Source organism: Oncorhynchus keta, chromosome 24 (genome assembly GCF_023373465.1).
Source record: "Oncorhynchus keta strain PuntledgeMale-10-30-2019 chromosome 24, Oket_V2, whole genome shotgun sequence".
Taxonomy (NCBI): domain Eukaryota; kingdom Metazoa; phylum Chordata; class Actinopteri; order Salmoniformes; family Salmonidae; genus Oncorhynchus; species Oncorhynchus keta.
The window spans coordinates 40217457-40238382 of NC_068444.1; the positions used below are offsets into that span (position 1 = coordinate 40217457).

The 20926-nt window shown below is 44.2% G+C and overlaps 1 protein-coding gene across 1 annotated transcript in view; it reads right to left on the minus strand.

The window, feature by feature from the left end:
• LOC118357756 (ras-related protein Rab-26-like) overlaps window positions 1-20926 on the minus strand; it is an 81534-nt gene that overhangs the window by 27905 nt on the left and 32703 nt on the right. The window contains exons 3-4 of the mRNA XM_052478319.1: window positions 14939-14980; window positions 5755-5821 (exon numbers count right to left, since the gene is read on the minus strand). Of these exons, the coding sequence (XP_052334279.1) occupies window positions 5755-5821; window positions 14939-14980 (109 nt within the window). The remainder of the gene's footprint in view (window positions 1-5754; window positions 5822-14938; window positions 14981-20926) is intronic.

Sequence of the window (20926 nt, forward strand, 5' to 3'; positions counted from 1 at the left end):
TGTGTAACTCTGTGTTGTTGTCTGTTCACACTGCTATGCTTTATCTTGGCCAGGTCGCAGTTGCAAATGAGAACTTGCTCTCAACTCGCCTATCTGGTTAAATAGGTGAAAGGTGAAATAAAAAAATAAAATAAAAACTTGTGGGGGTCGTAGAGCAAAACATCATCTTTTCGTGAGAGTCTCTCCTTTCCAAAGTGGGGTCCTATTAGTGTGTATACCAAACGGTCCGGACGCTACAGACAGAAGTTCAGCTATACCGACTTCAGATTAATCCTGTGACACTTGTGGGGGTCATAGAGCATTGTGTTCATAAGAGTCTCATCTTTCCATAGAGTGGTCATATTAGTTTGTAGGATGTTACAGAGATTTTCGTGAGAAGGCCGATTTTTGGGACAACGCATGGTCTGACAAACATTGCTGTAGCTCAGCCACCTTCCACCGCAGATGCTGATCTCTCTAGCTTAAACTGGCCGGTTTTACGGGGATTATTTTATTATGTTACTTAGACTCTTAACTAATATGCAGCCTGTAGAGATGAGTTTGATGGATTACACTCTCAATGTTCCACCTGTCACCCACTCAGTAATTCCCGTCGTGCTTTGTTTTTATTTTCCTACATTTCTCTCCTCCCTCCCTCCATCTCAATCTCGTTCTTCCTTTCCCTCCATGTATTTCCCTGTCCTTCCTGTTTTTATCTATTCCTCCTTCAATTTCTCTCTCCTCCATCTCTCAACTCCTCCTCCCTCTGTTTCTCTCTCCTTCTTCCATCTCTCAACGCCATTTCTCTCTGCTTCCCCTGTTTCCCTCTCCTCAATCTGCCTCTCTCTCCTCCTCCCTTGCACCTGGTCCCCCTGAGATATGAGATATTTATCCCGGGGCTGCTGTTGAGCAGGATGCAACGGCAGCCATTAGGGAGGAGAGGAGTGGAGCAACTAAAGATGATGGAGAGAATGAGAAAACAAGCCAGAGGAGGTGAGGAGGAGGAGGGCACTGACAGTCCTTAGACTGCTGAAAACTGCACCAACAGTGCTGAGAGCACTCCAAACTGAACCGACAGTGCTGAGAGCACTCCAAACTGCACTGACAGTGCTGAGAGCACTCCAAACTGCACCGACAGTGCTGAGAGCACTCCAAACTGCACCGACAGTGCTGAGAGCACTCCAAACTGCACCGACAGTGCTGAGAGCACTCCAAACTGCACCGACAGTGTTGAGAGCACTCCAAACTGCACCGACAGTGCTGAGAGCACTCCAAACTGCACCTACAGTGTTGAGGACACTCCAAACTGCACCGACAGTGCTGAGGGCACTCCAAACTGACCCGACAGTGCTGAGAGCACTCCAAACTGCACCTACAGTGTTGAGGACACTCCAAACTGCACCGACAGTGCTGAGAGCACTCCAAACTGTGATACTCCAAATCAGCCCATTCCATTGTATCTCTTTATCTCTATCAATCACTCACTCCTTTGTTCTTTATTCTTGATTTGTATTTTATTGAAAACATCACTCATTTGTCTGAGAAGAAAAACAACTCTAATGGTGGGCTGAATAAAATGAACAACAATGCTGAACTATGTTTCTTTGTTCCGCTCTCATCCAACACTTCCCACACTGCCCCTACTCGGATGGTATCGCGCCGTCCCAACCTTCGCTCTCTCTCCCCGCTACTCTCTCCTCTTCCATCCTATCTTCTCTTCCCTCTGCTCAAACTTTCTCCAACCTATCTCCTGATTCTGCCTCCTCAACCCTCCTCTCCTCCCTTACTGCATCCTTTGACTCCCTATGTCCCCTATCCTCCAGGCCGGCTCGGTCCTCCCCTCCCGCTCCGTGGCTCGACGACTCATTGCGAGCTCACAGAACAGGGCTCCGGGCAGCCGAGCGGAAATGGAGGAAAACTCGCCTCCCTGCGGACCTGGCATCCTTTCACTCCCTCCTCTCTACATTTTCCTCCTCTGTCTCTGCTGCTAAAGCCACTTTCTACCATTCTAAGTTCCAAGCATCTGCCTCTAACCCTAGGAAGCTCTTTGCCACCTTCTCCTCCCTCCTGAATCCTCCCCCCTCCCTCCTCCCTCTCTGCAGATGACTTCGTCAACCATTTTGAAAAGAAGGTCGATGACATCCGATCCTCGTTTGCTAAGTCAAACGACACCGCTGGTTCTGCTCACACTGCCCTACCCTATGCTCTGACCTCTTTCTCCCCTCTCTCTCCAGATGAAATCTCGCGTCTTGTGACGGCCGGCCGCCCAACAACCTGCCCGCTTGACCCTATCCCCTCCTCTCTTCTCCAGACCATTTCCGGAGACCTTCTCCCTTACCTCACCTCGCTCATCAACTCATCCCTGACCGCTGGCTACGTCCCTCCCGTCTTCAAGAGAGCGAGAGTTGCACCCTTCTGAAAAAACCTACACTCGATCCCTCCGATGTCAACAACTACAGACCAGTATCCCTTCTCTCTTTTCTCTCCAAAACTCTTGAGCGTGCCGTCCTTGGCCAGCTCTACCGCTATCTCTCTCAGAATGACCTTCTTGATCCAAACCAGTCAGGTTTCAAGACTAGTCATTCAACTGAGACTGCTCTTCTCTGTATCACGGAGGCGCTCCGCACTGCTAAAGCTAACTCTCTCTCCTCTGCTCTCATCCTTCTAGACCTATCGGCTGCCTTCGATACTGTGAACCATCAGATCCTCCTCTCCACCCTCTCCGAGTTGGGCATCTCCGGCGCGGCCCACGCTTGGATTGCGTCCTACCTGACAGGTCGCTCCTACCAGGTGGCGTGGCGAGAATCTGTCTCCTCACCACGCGCTCTCACCACTGGTGTCCCCCAGGGCTCTGTTCTAGGCCCTCTCTTATTCTCGCTATACACCAAGTCACTTGGCTCTGTCATAACCTCACATGGTCTCTCCTATCATTGCTATGCAGACGACACACAATTAATCTTCTCCTTTCCCCTTCTGATGACCAGGTGGCGAATCGCATCTCTGCATGTCTGGCAGACATATCAGTGTGGATGACGGATCACCACCTCAAGCTGAACCTCAGCAAGACGGAGCTCCTCTTCCTCCCGGGGAAGGACTGCCCGTTCCATGATCTCGCCATCACGGTTGACAACTCCATTGTGTCCTCCTCCCAGAGCGCTAAGAACCTTGGCGTGATCCTGGACAACACCCTGACGTTCTCAACTAACATCAAGGCGGTGTCCCGTTCCTGTAGGTTCATGCTCTACAACATCCGCAGAGTACGACCCTGCCTCACACAGGAAGCGGCGCAGGTCCTAATCCAGGCACTTGTCATCTCCCGTCTTGATTACTGCAACTCGCTGTTGGCTGGGCTCCCTGCCTGTGCCATTAAACCCCTACAACTCATCCAGAACGCCGCAGCCCGTCTGGTGTTCAACCTTCCCAAGTTCTCTCACGTCACCCCGCTCCTCCGCTCTCTCCACTGGCTTCCAGTTGAAGCTCGCATCCGCTACAAGACCATGGTGCTCGCCTACGGAGCTGTGAGGGGAACGGCACCTCAGTACCTCCAGGCTCTGATCAGGCCCTACACCCAAACAAGGGCACTGCGTTCATCCACCTCTGGCCTGCTCGCCTCCCTACCACTGAGGAAGTACAGTTCCCGCTCAGCCCAGTCAAAACTGTTCGCTGCTCTGGCCCCCAATGGTGGAACAAACTCCCTCACGACGCCAGGACAGCGGAGTCAATCACCACCTTCCGGAGACACCTGAAACCCCACCTCTTCAAGGAATACCTAGGATAGGGTAAGTAAGGGTAGGTAATCCTTCTCCCCCAACAAGATTTAGATGCAAGTGGCTGTTCCACTGGTTGTCATAAGGTGTATGCACCAATTTGTAAGTCGCTCTGGATAAGAGCGTCTGCTAAATGACTTAAATGTAAATGTAATGTAAATGTTCCATGACAATCCTCTCTTCCTGTTACTTTTTTATTCGCTATCCCTGTGTGTGCCAAGCCTTCCATCAAGCCCCACATCAAGCCCCACTGCCACAGTTTGGCTGACATTAGTGACACAAGCAGGTATCTGCAAGCCGTAATTCACACCTTGCTCACAGACCACTCTATTCCTCCAGTGCCACTCTGAAGTGCAATGATAAAAGTTGTATTCCTCAGCACGCACTGACAAACGGAGACTAACAGCAGGTCTCCTAGCACGAGTACTCAGGGCAAATGAAACTGAAATAAATTGTCACGTCCTGCTCCTTCCCTGACTTTTCTTCAATATTTATATTTAACATTGCTCACTTGTCAGAATTTTCAAATCACAAACAGAAAGGTACTTACAGGCTGTCTACCTGTTTTTTAAAGAGCTGTTACTAACTTAAGGGGCCAAGACAAAATGTACTGTTAAATTAAACATGCCAATGTGTGTCTATGATGTCTATAAATAATCTTGGAGTTGGTGATAGACTGACCACCAGGTCTAGACAGAATATGCCTATAATAACCTCCATATTGGTAAAGGGGTGATTTCCAAATCAACACATTTAAAATAATCTATTAATTTCAATGGTCAAGCCACTTGGTTGGAAGACCCCCCCCCCCCTCTGCGTGCAGTTTGAATGAAGTCGAAGGTAGTTTTGCGAGCAAACTAGCATTCCTATAGACTTCCTGTCATTGCATTAACGCCAGTCAGCAACTTCCATCAAACTGCATGCAGAGACATGCAAATGGCCTCCATGAGTTCATCTGACTATGAATAATAATAAGAAGAGCTTAATTGTCAACATCTCACTCTATCCATTTCAATGCATGTCTCGGAAGAAATATATGCAGTACAAAGAAAGCAATTCCATCATATTTTTGCGGAGTAGTGGCACAGTGCTACTAACTGAATATAGGGAAATCACTGACACACACAAACCTACACACTTTTTACAATCTACTTCTTCTCTAGATCTGCAATACACTTGACTACCAATACAACACAGCTTAACTGTATAGACACAACAATCAAGCCTCTTCTCAAATAGGAGAATGTTTACTTCATTTATCCTCACACAATCAAGCCTCTTCTCAAGTAGTCGCATGTTTACTTCATTGATCCTTGACATGACTAATGAGCGCACCAATTTCCCAAACTGAACTCTTCTCCCCTCCAACTTGAAAACAAGCTGAGTCTCATTACAGTGGTGTAACAGAGTGGAGCCCAGCTCACCACCTCCACATCAGCAGGCCTCACAGCAGGCAGAGGAGAAACTGTCAGCAATCTGCTTATAGATTAGTCGTTTATTTATGTATGTGTGTCTGTCTGTCTGTCTGTCTGTGTAAGCCCGGTGTGGCGTGATTAACTGTGATTTCCTCTATCACTGTGCATCTGCCTGTTTGTGTGCATTCTCCCACACCTGATCAGGATGGCCTACAGCATCACATCTGTCTGGGCCTGACGGACCTGCTCCCGAAATAGCACGCCTGCATGCACACACAGACACACAGACAACTATAGTGTTCTGTCTCCCGCTGTGTGAGAGGCAGGCTAATCAGCCCACCCAATGGTTAGCTTCTATCCTGCGGTGCCCAGGACACATGCAGAGGAGAACCAGAGCAATATAAATCCTCATACACAAACACACACACACACACGCAAACACACACGCAAACACACACACACACACACTTAAATATGAGTCACACACACAGCTTGATGAACAACCATCAGGCAATGTCTACCAACGGAGGAGGAGATGAATGGCAGCCAGGATATTGTATGGTTCTTTTTAAACACACACACACACAGCTTACCATGAGCATCACGGTAGTAGGCGTGTGTGACGCTGCGGAACCTTTCTTGCCCAGCAGTATCCCAGATCTGAAGAGGAGGACATATGACATCATCATTATCCCACTCTATAAAGACTGTTCTTACTCATCAATGGGCCTACAGCAGCTCAATTAATGAACTGGTCAAAACTGAGGATATGAATCATGTGGATTAAATGTATTTTCCTCTCTGTGAAAATGTTTCTGTAGTCTATTCATAGTCACAATGACTATAATCCACTTTGGATTATAGTCAATGGCAACACCACGCACTCTGCCCATCATGAAAAGGGCTTCTGCCTGTCTGGTTGAGTTACAGTAGAGTGAGAAATGGAGAGATGGTTGACAGACAGTGGATGTAGAGCCGGTGTCCTAACCCTCCTCCCTCCTCTCTGGCCCAGGCCTCATCAGTGTTAACCTCTGCTCCTTCCTTGGCATGCTCTTTCTCTCACACACCATCAGTCTATCTATCTGACTGATGAGAGACAGGCTGAGGGCATGAATAATAATGTAACTAGGAAGAGAGGCAAGGGAGCTAACAAACATACATACACTATATAGACTAAAGTATGTGGACACCCCTTCAAATGAGTGGATTCGGCTATTTCACACCCGTTGCTGACAGGTGTATAAAATCGAGCACACCACCATGCAATCTCCATAGACAAACATTTGCAGTAGAATGGCCTTACTGAAGAGCTCAGTGACTTTCAACGTGGCACCAACAAGTCAAATATGGCAAATTTCTGCCCTGCTACAGCTGCCCTGTAAGTGCTGTTATTGTGAAGTGGAAACATCTAGAAGCAACAACGGCACAGCCGCAAAGAGGTAGGCCACACAACCTCACAGAACGGAACCGCTGAGTGCTGAAGCGCGCACTGCGTAGAAATCATCTGTCCTCGGTTGCAACGCTCACTACCGAGTTCCAACCTGCCTCTGGAAGCAATGTCAGCAAAATAACTTTTCTTTGGGAGAATCATGAAATGGGTTTCTATGGCTGAGCAGCAGCACACAAGCCTAAGATCACCATGCGCAATGTCAAGCTTCAGCTGGAGTAGTGTGAAGCTCAACCTGATTGGATTTTGGAACAGAGTAAATACGTTATCTGGAGTGATGAATCAAACTTCACCATCTGGCATTCCAACGGACGAATCTGAGTTTGATGGATGCCAGGAGAATGCTAACTGCCCCAATGCATAGTGCCAACTGTAAAGTTTGGTGGTGGAGGAATAATGGTCCATAGCTGTTTTTTATGGTTTGGGCTAGGCCCCTTAGTTCCAGTGAAGGGAAATATTAATGCTACAGCATATAATGAAATTCTAGACAATTCTGTGCTTCCAACTTTGTGGAAATGGTTTGGGGAAGGCCCTTTCCTGTTTCAGCATGGCAATGCCATCGTGCACAAAGCGAGGTCCATTCAGAAATGGTTTGTCAAGATCGGTGTGGAAGAACATGACTGGCCTGCACAGAGCCCTGACCTCAACCCCATCGAACACCTTTGGGATGAATTGGTACTCCGGCTGCGAGCCAGGCCTAATCGCCCAACATCAGTACCTGACCTTACTAATGCTGAATGGAAGTAAGTCCAGCAGCAATGTTCCAACAACTAGTGGAAAGCCTTCCCAGAAGAGTGGAGGCTGTTACAGCAGCAAATGGGGGACCAACTCCATATTAATGCCTATGATTTTGGAATGAGATGTTAAACGAGCAGGTGTCCACATGCTTTTGGTCATGTAGTGTACAGTGGATACACAGGCGTGGACACACATATGCACACACAAACACACAAACATAGACATGCAAACACATATATACACAAGTATATACACACACAAGTATATACACACAGTGAACCAGTAGAGGCTGCTAAGGGGAGGACAGCTCATATTAATGTATTGAACGGAGTGAATGGAATGGTATGTTTGATGTATTGATACCATTCCACTCCAGCCATTATCACAAGCCCATCCTCCCCTATTTTTAAGTGTCACCTACCTCCTGTGGAGTGAACACACACATGCAAACGCACACACACACACACACGAGTGAACAAACAAGCGCACACACATACACACATAACATAATATACCTATCCCTGTCTCATCTGAAATCTGTGCCAAAGGTTCTGTCAATTTCCATATAGACAACGTGTTACATAAAAGACAGCCAACAGACTATGCATTCTCTGGAAAACAATGAACAACGCGGGAGATGTGTTCCTTACCTTCCGCAGAGTTGCATTCTTTTCCAGGGAACACAGAGCCCCAAGTTGATTATCCCTTTTATACCTTGGCTATAATTTACCTCTAGAAATGTGTTCATTTGCAGGTAGAAATGTGTTCAACATCCACTGAAGTAGCTAACAAGTTTACTAGATAGGACAGTACCCAGGTAGCACAAACGTCTGGCCCACATCTGGCCTGATTCCGGCATAACAGATCAAAAACTGCTGGCCAGGGGTCTGGCAGCCGAATCCGGCCCGAGTCCGAAATGAATGACGGTGCAGACCAGGCCAGAGTCATTCGGCCCAGATCTGTCAGCCTGAACTAAACCAAAGCTGCCATTTTAGGGCAAGATCCACTCGATTCCACCCCCTCCCTCCCCCATCACCACTAAAAATGTATTTATATTACATTTAGGTAGTAATATCATATTAAATATCGCCAGTAATATTGCAGCTATCAACCAAACTACGAATAACGTAAACATGAAAAAAATACATTTTCTTTACAACGTTTATGTATGAGTGTATGTAAATATTTCTATGTCTCTCTGGGTCTAACCCCCCTTTCCTTGCTGTGTTTGGTCCTCTCCTTTGCAAGCTGCAGCCACCTCATGACGAATTTCTCCATCTTTCCATCTGTAGCCTTGGAAGCGAAAGTGTTTCTCCCAACAGCACATTTGAATCACGAAAAAAAAATAGCTAAAGAAATAGTTACAACAATTAGTCCGATTTTGACACCACAAGAAAATCCTAGGATTCACAATCCAGACCTCAAATGGGAAGCACATCAACACAACACAATAATCACAGAGGTTTTCAATTTCAACACTGAGTCAAATAGATCAATAGATATAAATATGTGCCTGTTGTAGCGCCCACCATGTGGTCTATCTGAATGTGCTTGACAGGGTTTGGAACATGTGTACCAAGTTTGGTTACAATACAAATATCTGTGTCTGATTTATATGCATTTATGTGCCAGACCACACCCACATAAATGTTGATTGGTCAGTTGTTCGACATACTAGACTGGAAAATATTGCGTTGAAAGACCTTAGTCCATAGATGCCATATATCAACTTTCATCCAAATCGGCCCTGTGCTTCCGGAGGAGATATCATTTAAGGGCTTTTCAAAAATGCAAAATGTCGGAAAATCTATCATGGCAGACCTTGTGGGTCCTTGAGGCACATTTGCTCCTTGTGAGAAGAGGGGCCAATGCACATAATTGCAGGACTCTATGTCAGGGATGGGCAATTGGCGGGCCGCAAAGACCTCGGATCAATTTCCCTTGGGAAAATAAAAATGTTCTGTGATCTATGTCATAATAGTATTCTAATTCCTGATTCTATGGTCAGGCCACTGTCTGTCTCTCACACCAGTCTTTCTTAACATGTGTCCCCTGCCCAGTACTCGTAGTTACAGCTCTCAAATAATAATCATATGGTCCTTGCTATTCAGCATCCATTGGATGTTCCTACCCCATTTAAGGTAAGGTTAGGTAAGGGATTTGGTTATGTGTAAGGTTAGAGTAATGGTTAAGGTTAGGGTTATGGTTTAGGGTAGGGACGGCTCAAGGATCCCGGATAGCATTGAGCAAAAACAGATAGGAGCTATGGATGCAAGGACGGGCCTAAAATGACATACCCAAATCTAACTGCCTGTAGCTCAGGACATGATGCAAGGATATGTATATTCTTGATATCATTTGAAAGGAAACACTTTGAAGTTTGTGGAAATGTGACATTCATGTAGGAGAATATAAAACAGTAGATCTGGTAAAAGATAATATAAAGAAAAAAACATGTTATTTTGTATTTTTTTGTACCATCATCTCTGAAATGCAAGAGAAAGGCCATAATGTATTATTCCAGCCCAGGCATAATTTCGATGTTGGCCACTAATGGCAGCAGTGTATGTGCAACATTTCAGATGAACCATTGCATTTCTGTTCAAATTTTTGTATCAAGACTGCCCAAATGTGGCTAATTGATTTATTAATAACTTTTCAAGTTCATAACTGTGCACTCTCCTCAAACAATAGCATGGTATTCTTTCACTGTGATAAATTGGACAGTGCATTTAGATTAATAACACGAATGTAAACTTTCTGCCCATATCAGGTATGTCTAAGTCCTGGGAAATGTTATTTTTACTTACAACCTCATGCTAATCGCATTAGCCTACGTTAGCTCAACCGTCCCACCAAACCTGTAGAGGTTAAACAGGCCTGTGTTTGGTTCTGATAGGGAAGCAAAGTTAAACTATGAATGTATAACTTATTTTCTTCAAGAATCAGTGGGTATTCAGTGCCTAGCAAAGGTATACACACCTTTTGAACAGTTTTCATATTTGAGATTGACTCCTTTTCTATCCAGTCACACCAGCTCAGGCTCAGGGTGCCAGCCTTTAGATTCACATTTTGAGTATTTGGCGCATGGGGTTCAAGTGAGGAATGGGATCAGCTGGAAACAAATCATTCAACCTATAGAATGTTGTTTTCCATTTTACTTATAGTTTATGTTCTTGTTTTTTTTATTAGATTTGCTTTCCAATGAAAGAAGACCACTAGCGTTCGACCACTAGCTAGAACTTTGTGACTCACTGGACAAAGCTAGCTAGCGTAGCTAACTGACTCTTAGCTAACTAGCTATGTTAACCAGGGTGCTTTCTTGCCTAGTCTTAGCTAGACTACCAATGTTTTACAAACAAAATCACGAGCTACCTCAATTAGCTATTATCTAGCTACCTAATATCACATAGGCTAGACCCTAAATGTATTGACTTAGCTAGCTACCTCTGCTCTAACAGTTAGCTAAGATAGCTAGCAAACATTAATGTTAGCTGACTTTAATGGAGAAACGTTAATGGAGAAACAACCATGAACAGTCCAAACATTAAGCTAGCTACAATCACAAACTAATTAGAGACAGCGACGCAATACAGTACTACAAATACAATAGCTACAATGACCTATTTTGAACTGTTTGGTATCTTCTCCGGCTGGCCTCGACTGCTAACCAACTGACTGACTCTCACAACAACCGTTGGAAAGTCGGGCCAAGGCCGGCTCAAGATGCAAGGCAGACAGTTCGAACAGCAGAGGCCACCACTGCGGAATCGTGTGTTTTTGGTTCCTTTAGAGGTAATGCTAGCTCCCTATTAAGGATACTTCAGGAAGCATTGATGTTGGCAATTGATGATACATGTATGCTGCTATATGTTATGTTGAAAATTCCAATCAGAGATTTGTAAAAATTAAAAAATCAAAACATTTAAAAGACAGGAAATAGTAGCCCATTGGTTACTTGGTGATGTGAGGTCTTTAATTAAACTTCGTCTATGTTCAGGTTTAGCAAAAATCATAACTTACCCGTTTTAGATTCGCTGTTTTATGTTCTTCTGTCTTCTCAGAATGCGCAGACAGCCCATAGCTACAGTCAAAAGTTCCATGCAGGGAAATGTTCAATGTCTCACAAATATGAGGTGTGCAAAAATAATAAATGTGACATTAAGCAGACGCTGTTATCCAAAGCGACAGTATGCATGCATTCATTTTCAGTTCGTGGTCCCCTGAATTGAACCCACGACCATGACGTTTCGAGCGCCATTATTTTTTCCATTGACTGTCACGGGCGTTATTGATTTAGCTATTTTAATAGGATATAGACTACATTTGTAACAGTTTAATAGGCTACTGCAAATAGTCAACATGCATGGTTGTAGGCTGCATCACTCCTTCAGCCTAGGTAGCAGATTATCAAATGGAAGATATAGGCTGTGCTCCGCGGTCAACTGGCACGCTACACTATTGATATCATTAGGCCTTCGTTATTAGAAAATAAAATGAATCTACCCCCTAGGCAACAACAACACAGTGCAATGATGAATGTCTTATTGCTAGTACATAAATATTGTCTAGGCTGTAAAATGCTAATTTGTATAAACGCTCAACATCCTATTGTGTTTCATGCTGAAAAATAAAACCCAGATTATACAAGCACTTGGATCAGTTATGGGTTCATTCTCGACAGTTTACAAGGTCCAGAAAATTACACTAGGCTACACATATGGTGTATTTTGTCAGGATGTATCGACGTTGACAGAGAGGTCTACCATAGAAAAATAGGCTATAGCCCATGACACTGAGATGTGCTGTCTGTCATGGATCATATACCCCAAGTCCTCCTATAATTAACATGGCCAACAGCACATGCCTAAAAATTGCTTAATGCCATTATATTAAGCCAGGATTGGCCGGAGGACTGAAATTAATAGAATTAGTGTGAGTAGGGATAAAAAAAAAACATTAATTTAAAGCATAGATTCTCTAGGGTCCTTCTCCATCTCATAGCCTAATGGGCCTAAATGTAGCTTGCAAGTGACCGGGCAAATTCTAGGTGAAATTACTTCATTAATTCTTCTTCACCTGAGGAATAAAAACCTCATAAGGCCCTGCTTCTGAAAAAGTTAATCGGGACAGATATGTTGAAATGGATTCGGCCCGAGCACCATTAGCCGGAACCCAGAGTAATATGATTATGCCGAACTCGGGAAGAGCTCGGCCCATATGAAGCCCCTCCGAGTCCGAGTCGATGCCGAGTCCCCCGAGTCTCAAACGGAATAGGCCCGAACCCACCGTGTTGACTGGGTAGTTGCTTTGGTAACCAAACCAAGGAAACTGGGTAGTTGCCAAATTATCTGAACGCTCTAGAATGCCCTTCAGACAATCACAAACGAGCATGCAACAATGCCATGGTATAAAACTGATAATAAACTGGGTGGTTCGAGCCCTGGATGCTGATTGGCTGACGGCCGTGGGATATGAGACCGTATACCAGGGGTATGACAAATCACTAATTATATTGGTAACCAGCTTGTAACAGCAATATGGCCAATATCCCAGGGCTAAGGGCTGTATCCAGGCACTCCGTGTTGCATCTGCATAAGAACAGCCCTTAGCCGTGGTATATTGGCCATATACCCCCTCCCCCGTGCCTTATTGCTTAAATAATGACAATGGACAGTGTAGTACTGTATCGCCAGATAGTCTCCGGGCTGTGTCCCAAATGGCACCATATTTCTTTTATAATGCGCTACTTTTAACCAAAATCCTATAGGCCACAAAAGTAGTGCACTAAATAGGGAGCCACAGTGAGGCTAATCAACTGATAGAGATAAACAATGGACTTCATTAAAGCCTAATTTGATCTGATGTCATCCTATCTCTGACTGTCTGGGGATGGAGACATCTGCATCTGTGTTTACATAGAGAGGAGTGAAGTCAACGGTGGGACAACGGAGTGCCACTTAATGCCACTTAATATAATGTTTACATACCCTATATTACTCATCTCATATGTATATGTATATACTGTACTCTATATCATCTACTGCATCTTGCCATCTTTATGTAATACATGTATCACTAGCCACTTTAAACTATGCCACTTTTATGTTTACATACCCTACATTACTCATCTCATATGTATATACTGTACTCGATAACTTCTACTGCATCTTGCCTATGCCATTCTGTACCATCACTCATTCATATATCTTTATGTACATATTCTTTATCCCTTTACACTTGTGTGTATAAGGTCGTAGTTGTGGAATTGTTAGGTTAGATTACTCGTTGGTTATTACTGCATTGTCGGAACAAGAAGCACAAGCATTTCGCTACACTCGCATTAACATCTGCTAACCATGTGTATGTGACAAATAAAATTTGATTTGATTTGATTTGATTGGCTAGCTCTGACATGTATCTGGCATACTCACACACACACACACACACACACACACACACACACACACACACACACACACACACACACACACACACACACACACACACACACACACACACACACACACACACACACAAGCACAGAGAGAGACATACACCCAAACAGATACAGACATACCGACTGTTTACAATTGGCTCATTCATTCCCCCTCCTCTCCCCTGTAACTATTCCCCAGGCCGTTACTGTAAATGAGAACATGTTCTCAGTCAACTTACCTGGTAAAATAAATACAAAATGAAAAGGGGTTGCTGTGAATTTGACAGCAACACACAGTCAGCTCAGTTGCACGAAAAATGTTGTATTTCATATTACAGTGCACCTACTGTATTATAAATATGGTATCAAAGCAAGTACTGTGCAATGACACAGTACAATACCGTAAAATTGACTGATTTATACCATAAAAAAAGTTATTGCTACTATTATCTGAATGAATGGATGAATGCGGAAGTTTTTTTTCCCACTGTACTTTACTGTATTTACAAGGAATTGATGGAAGCAGGTTGGCTGTGTCTACAAATTACAGCATATTAATGAATATTTGGTCATTTATATCACTTGCACTTCTCGAGGCCTTAACAAAGGCTTCCAAACTGGCAGCAACTACAGTGAAAAACAGACCAAAAGGACAAGGCTAAATGCTCAACCATTTCATGTTTAAGACTTGCTGTTACTCCAATCTGACCCCTACACATTTTAAATTGATGGGGTACAATAACCACAAACAAGTTAAATTTGTACAGAATTCTCACAGAATTCCCACTTACAAGGCACGCCTCAAAATATGTTCATAAGCCAGAAACAAACCCACTTATGGTCAAAAGGTACCATTCAAAATACAGCAATTCTTCTTTCCCCACCCTCAACAGTTTCCCACAATGCACCATAATTTACAGCATACACAGTAAAACATTTCAGAGTATTTTCCTGTTGATAATAACCAAAATTAACATATATACTACAGTTTTCCGTTACAGTGCGGACAGACAAGCAAACACATGCATGTACTTACGCACGTATGCACACACACACAAACAAACAGAAAGACACACACACACGATTCAATAATTACATTCAAATGAAAAAACATTTTTAAAAACTATAAAATCCCAAAAGCAATTTGTCTTACCTGCAGCTTGACCTTCAGCGCATCAATGTTCAACACTTTATTCTGAAAGACAAAGGACAGAAAAATAATTGGTTTTCAAACAGAAAAACAGAAAATAATGTCTTTGGATTTTTAGGTGGTGCTATTGGCAAAACATGACAAAGAAGGAAGACATTTGAATGATTGTTTAACAAAAGTGATGTTGTTAAAGCACAGTATGAAGATGGTTGCTTGGAGACAATACATTATAAAGTGAAGAATCTGTACACTTGTGATTTAAATGTTCAGCGTTTGTAAGTGTGTCCCCACTAGGTTGACTGTGATTGCTGCTATCAGTACTGTATAACTGTACTGGCTGGGTAATTATGTCTCATTGCTGCCTGGTTGTTACACAGTGTTTCATCACCTTAGCTCTCACCCATGGCTAAGCAGTTTCCGCCAACACAGCTGCTAAAACTCACACACACACACACACACACATCAGCATGTGGCAGGTAGCCTAGCGTTTAAGAGGTTGGCCCAATAACCGAAAGGTTTGAATCCCCGAGCTGACTAGGTGAAAAATCTGTTGATGTGCCCTTGATCAAGGCACTTAACCCTAATTGCTCCTGTAAGTCGCTCTGGATTAGAGTCAAATGTAAATTGCAAGCATATGCATGCAAGGGCGCGTACACATGTATATGCATGTAAGGGCATTGAGGGTCACAGTCAAGGCTATCAGACTATCAAACACATGGTGTCTTTAGAACTTGGGTAGCCCAGCATGAGGCAGGTTACAGTGTCCAATACCACTGGAGAGAAATAAAGGTTCCCTTTCCGTCAGTCAACTTCAGTCGAACATACTATGGGGAGTCGCGCTCTCGCAACGTTGGTTGAAGGATCTACGATCCCCCTGCCTCGCCGGAAGCCCCGCATTCCACAGGTGATAAGCGTTTGGCTCAGATTCATTCCTTCAATGACTGTGTTTCCGCTCTTCAAATCGGTGTGAACAGGAACGAGCCATGCTACTGAAACAACGTTGGAACACGAGACTGTCTAACGTTGCACCAACCATTAATTAATCTAATGCTACTCAAATATACACTGAACAAAAATAGAAATGCAACACGCAACGGAGTTCCTGATCTATAGATTTCACATGACGGGGAATACAGATATGCTACTGTTTGTCACAGATACTTAAACATTTTTTGGGATGGATCAGAAATGGATCAGAAAACCAGTCAGTATCTAGTATGGACACCATTTGCCTCATGCAGCGCGACACATCTACGGATAGAGTTGAACAGGCTGTTTGTTGTGGCCTGTGAAATGTTGTCCCAGTCCTCTTCAATGGCTGTGTGAAGTTGCTGGATATTGGCGGGAACTTGAACACAGCTGTCGTACACGTCGATCCAGAGCATCCCAAACGTGCTCAATGGGTGACATGTCTGGTGAGTATGCAGGCCATGGAAGAACTGGGACATTTTCAGCCTCCAGGAATTGTGTACAGATACTTGCGACATGGGGCCGTACATTATCATGCGGAAACATGAAGCAATGGCAGCAGGTAAATGACACTACAATGGGCATCTTGTCGCAGTATCTCTGTGCATTCAAATTGCCATCGATAAAATTTAATTGTGTTTGTTGTCCATAGCTTATACCTGCCAATACCATAACCCCACCGCCACCATGGTGCACTCTGACATCAGCAATCCGCATAACCACACGACACCATACATGCTGTCTGCCATCTGACCAGTACAGTACAAACTGGGATTCAACCGTGAAGAGCACACTTCTCCAGCATGCCTGTGGCCATCAAAGGTGAGCATTTGCCCACTTAAGGCAATTACGATGCTGAACCCCCAGTCATGTCAAGACCCTGGTGAGGACGACGAGCAAGCAGATGAGCGTCCCTGAGATGGTTTCTGACAATTTGCGCAGAAATTCTTTGGTTGCGAAAACCCACAGTTTCATCAGCTGTCCCGGTGGCTGGTCTCAGACCGTTCCGCAGATGAAAAAGCCAGATGTGGAGGTCCTAGGCTGGCTTGGTTACACATGGCATGCGTTTGTGAAGCTGGTTGGATGTACTGCCAAATTCTCTAAAACGACGTTGGAGGTGGCTTATGGCTTATGGTAGAGAAATTAAGTTTTCATTCTCTGGCAAAATCTCTGGTGCACATTCCTGCAGTCAGCACCCTCAAAACTTGAGACATCTGTGTCATTGTGTTATGTGACAAAACTGCATATTTTAGAGTGGACTTTTATTGTCTTCAGCACAAGGTGCACCTGTGTAAAGATCATGCTCTTTAATCAGCTTCTTGATATGCCACACCTATTAGGTGGATGGAGAACTGCTCACTAACAGCGATGTAAACAAATTTGTGGAGAGAGAAAGAAGCTCTTTGTAGGTATGGAAGATTTCTCTGATATTTTATTTCAGCACATGAAACACAGGACCAACACTTTACATGTTGCGTTTTATATTTTTGTTCGGTATAAATAACATACATTTTTCTAAACTATTCCAATCTGTTACTTGGACTTATTGCACCCATAACTGAAATGGTTGTTCCACTAATCTTCCCACCCCTGGCAGTCATTCTGAATGTGGGTGAATAAACAATTCTAAATGTTAGATCATGTGATTTGCAGGTCTGATGTGGCCTGTAAACTATGTGTTTCAGGCCACTGTATTAGGGTAGAACTATTCCCTCAAAAGAAGGCTTTGTGAAATATGTATTGTATTATCTTAATGAATAAAACTTCAATGACAACATATTCACATATGCTCTCACTTGGTGAAGACCACAGGACTGAAAATTAATCTAACAACCATCTCTCTGTCACTAGTAAGCACAGTCATGGGTGTTATTGATAATCGAAAGGCACTGGGAAATATGCAAATTAGCGCTATTTACTTCCGGTCCTGGAGGGCCGAAACATTTCTGGTATTAGATTTTTGTATGGCTCTTCAAAGGACCATCCCATTTATGTTTCTTCAGTGACCCTACAACGGTTCCCCTATGGTGAGGGGTTTACTTCAAAGACTGCAAAAACACCAGGAAATCCACTCAAAGTTATTTTAATTTGAGAAATCTGTTCCCAAGTATTTTCACGCTGTCACGTTCTGACCTTAGTTCTGTTATTATATCTTTGTTTTAGTATGGTCAGGGCGTGAGTTGGGGTGGGCAGTCTGTTTGTTTCTCTATGTTGGTTTCTGTGTTCGGCCTCGTATGGTTCTCAATCAGAGGCAGCTGTCAATTGTTGTCCCTGATTGAGAATCATACTTGGGTAGCCTGGGTTTCACTTTTGGGTTGTGGGTATTTGTTTTCCGTGTGAGTGTTTAGTCCAGACTGTACTGTTTTCGGTTTTGTATATTCACGGCGACGTTTGTTGTTTTGTTCGATTGTTCTATTGTCTTTATTAAAAAACATTATGGACACTTACCACGCTGCGCATTGGTCCTCGGATCCATCTCGCTACTCCTCCTCAGAAGAGGAGGACGAGAACCCTTACACACGCATAATAGAGAGACGTGTTCGTATACAAATGTAAGCCAGGTTTGAAAATGATTATGTTTTAGTAAAATATTATATACCTGTTTGGGATTCGCGCGTTCAATTGGCAGTCTACAAATGATTTGTCATTATGTTCCGGCACTCTGACCATCCACTAAAGAAACAATCAGCCCGCGGCTGGATCTAGTTGATGATTCCTGTCCTATGGCATCACTCTTGAGAACCTTATTTGGTCCCGACTTGCACCTGTATGGTTTAGAGTGGAGGCAGACAGAGAGACAGATAGACCGACAGTTACTACACCTCAGTGGCCTGGTGTTGATGTTACTGCTCTGCTGTTAAACTGTCTCTATGGGGATATGACTGTATTACTGCTAATGAGACTCTTTGGAGCATTAGCTGACTCTTGCTGTGAATGATTATTAGCCACGCTGACAATTTGCAGTTTTAAGGTCAACTGTAAATCAACAGGAAACAGCGTGAGACAGCGAAATGCTATTACTAATTTTGTTTTGTTTGTGCGAATGACAACATGGAGACAATGTGATTGGATCGGAAAAGAAAGCTGACTGGATTCTTCTGGAATCCAATGCAGTTAGGACCTTGACGGAGGAGTGAAGAAGTAGGGAAAGGCGAGATTTAGAGAGGCAGTCTGAGAGCTGGCCAATGGCATACCGGACCCAACAACAGCAGGGTTGCCACCACCAATTAGAACTTGTGTTTTCTGCACCATGAGTGAGGAGAGGCACGTGATGGAGGGAAGGATGAGAGACAGGGATGGACAAACACAATAAAGCGGATGGAGAATATACAGCGCACTACGATGAGGTTATGTCTGAACGGTGTAATAGCTAGAACGTAAGTCCTCCTGGGTGACCTTGGGTCCCTTCTGTGTGGTCCTTCTGTGGTCAAGTACAGTGTTGACTAACACAAAGAGTAACGTCTGGTCAACTAACAAGAATTGTCTGAATGAAAGTCCAAACTGTGAAATGTACTGTGGAGTACAACAAGGGCACTGCGTTCATCCACCTCTGGCCTGCTCGCCTCCCTACCACTGAGGAAGTACAGTTCCCGCTCAGCCCGCTCAGCCCAGTCAAAACTGTTCGCTGCTCTGGCCCCCCAATGGTGGAACCAACTCCCTCACGACGCCAGGACAGCGGAGTCAATCACCACCTTCCGGAGACACCTGAAACCCCACCTCTTTAAGGAATACCTAGGATAGGATAAGTAATCCTTCTCACCCCCCCCCCCTAAAAGATTTAGATGCACTATTGTAAAGTGGCCGTTCCACTGGATGTCATAAGGTGAATGCACCAATTTGTAAGTCGCTCTGGATAAGAGCGTCTGCTAAATGACTTAAATGTAAATGTAAATGTAGTTTATTTTTTATGGACAAGCCGAACCAAAAAGATGGGAAAAGTTAAGACAAGGTTGTGACTTTCTGCTCACAAGGTGTCGGTGCAAGATGTTGAGGTGTGAGGTGTTGTTGTCTTGGTTGTTGTCGACCCTACTGCTGACCTTGGCTTTTTTTTTTGCTCCTGTTTAAAAATAAACATTTTTTTTCTTTTCGGTTTTGACACAAGGCCTTTGCAGCCTCTGTCAAAAAACGAAATCCCTGGCTGTGGCTAGCTGGCCGAGCAGAGAGAGAGAACTATACCGAAGCATCATTCGAACCAGAGCCAGGGGAGAGAGGGGGAAAGAGAGAGAGAGCTATGTCAGCATAACATTCTAAAGTCAAACAACAATCACACTCCCTCTTCTTGCCATTACAAACACACTCCCTCTCTTGCCATTACAAACACACGCAATTAGATACATAAAGCCTGCCAACACTACCACTCCTCATTGCCAATGCATTTCATACATATTGCATGGAACAGGGTGCTTTGACGCAGTAGACTTGCCATATGCAACGTGCATTTGCTCCGTATAAATAGAAAACTATTAACATAAGCTCCAGCAGTATTTTTCCCAAGGATGACACGCAATAGGATGGCACGCCCAGGAGATCAAGCTGCGCACTATCTGCGAGTGAAATGAAATGCACATGTTTTTCTGTAAGCTTCAAAGAAGCTAGGCCAGAATGAGGACTGCACTAACGCTGCCTCTCTGTTTGACGGTGGCATTTAAAGTTTGGTTCGTGGAGGTTCGTGACAGAAAACGCCACTTGTGACGGTGTAGTTCATGTTACACGCTTCATATCGACGTATCACAATAATATTGGTTATTGCACAAGACTACCCTAGATTAGAGTAGTCCTAGCAACGCTGCCTGTGAGGGCCACCGACTTGAAGCCTGATGAACGATGACCGTGCCGTGGACCCAGACCATCCGAGGGTAACAGAGTGCTTCAGACAAGAGTGGGAGAGTGGGAAGGCGCGTGTCATACTGGTGATTCACACACACACTGGACCGAACACGGGTCCCATGTTAATAAAGCCGTACAGCACGCTGTATATTCACAGACTATACTATAATCAATAGTCCTTCGAGACCACAGCGG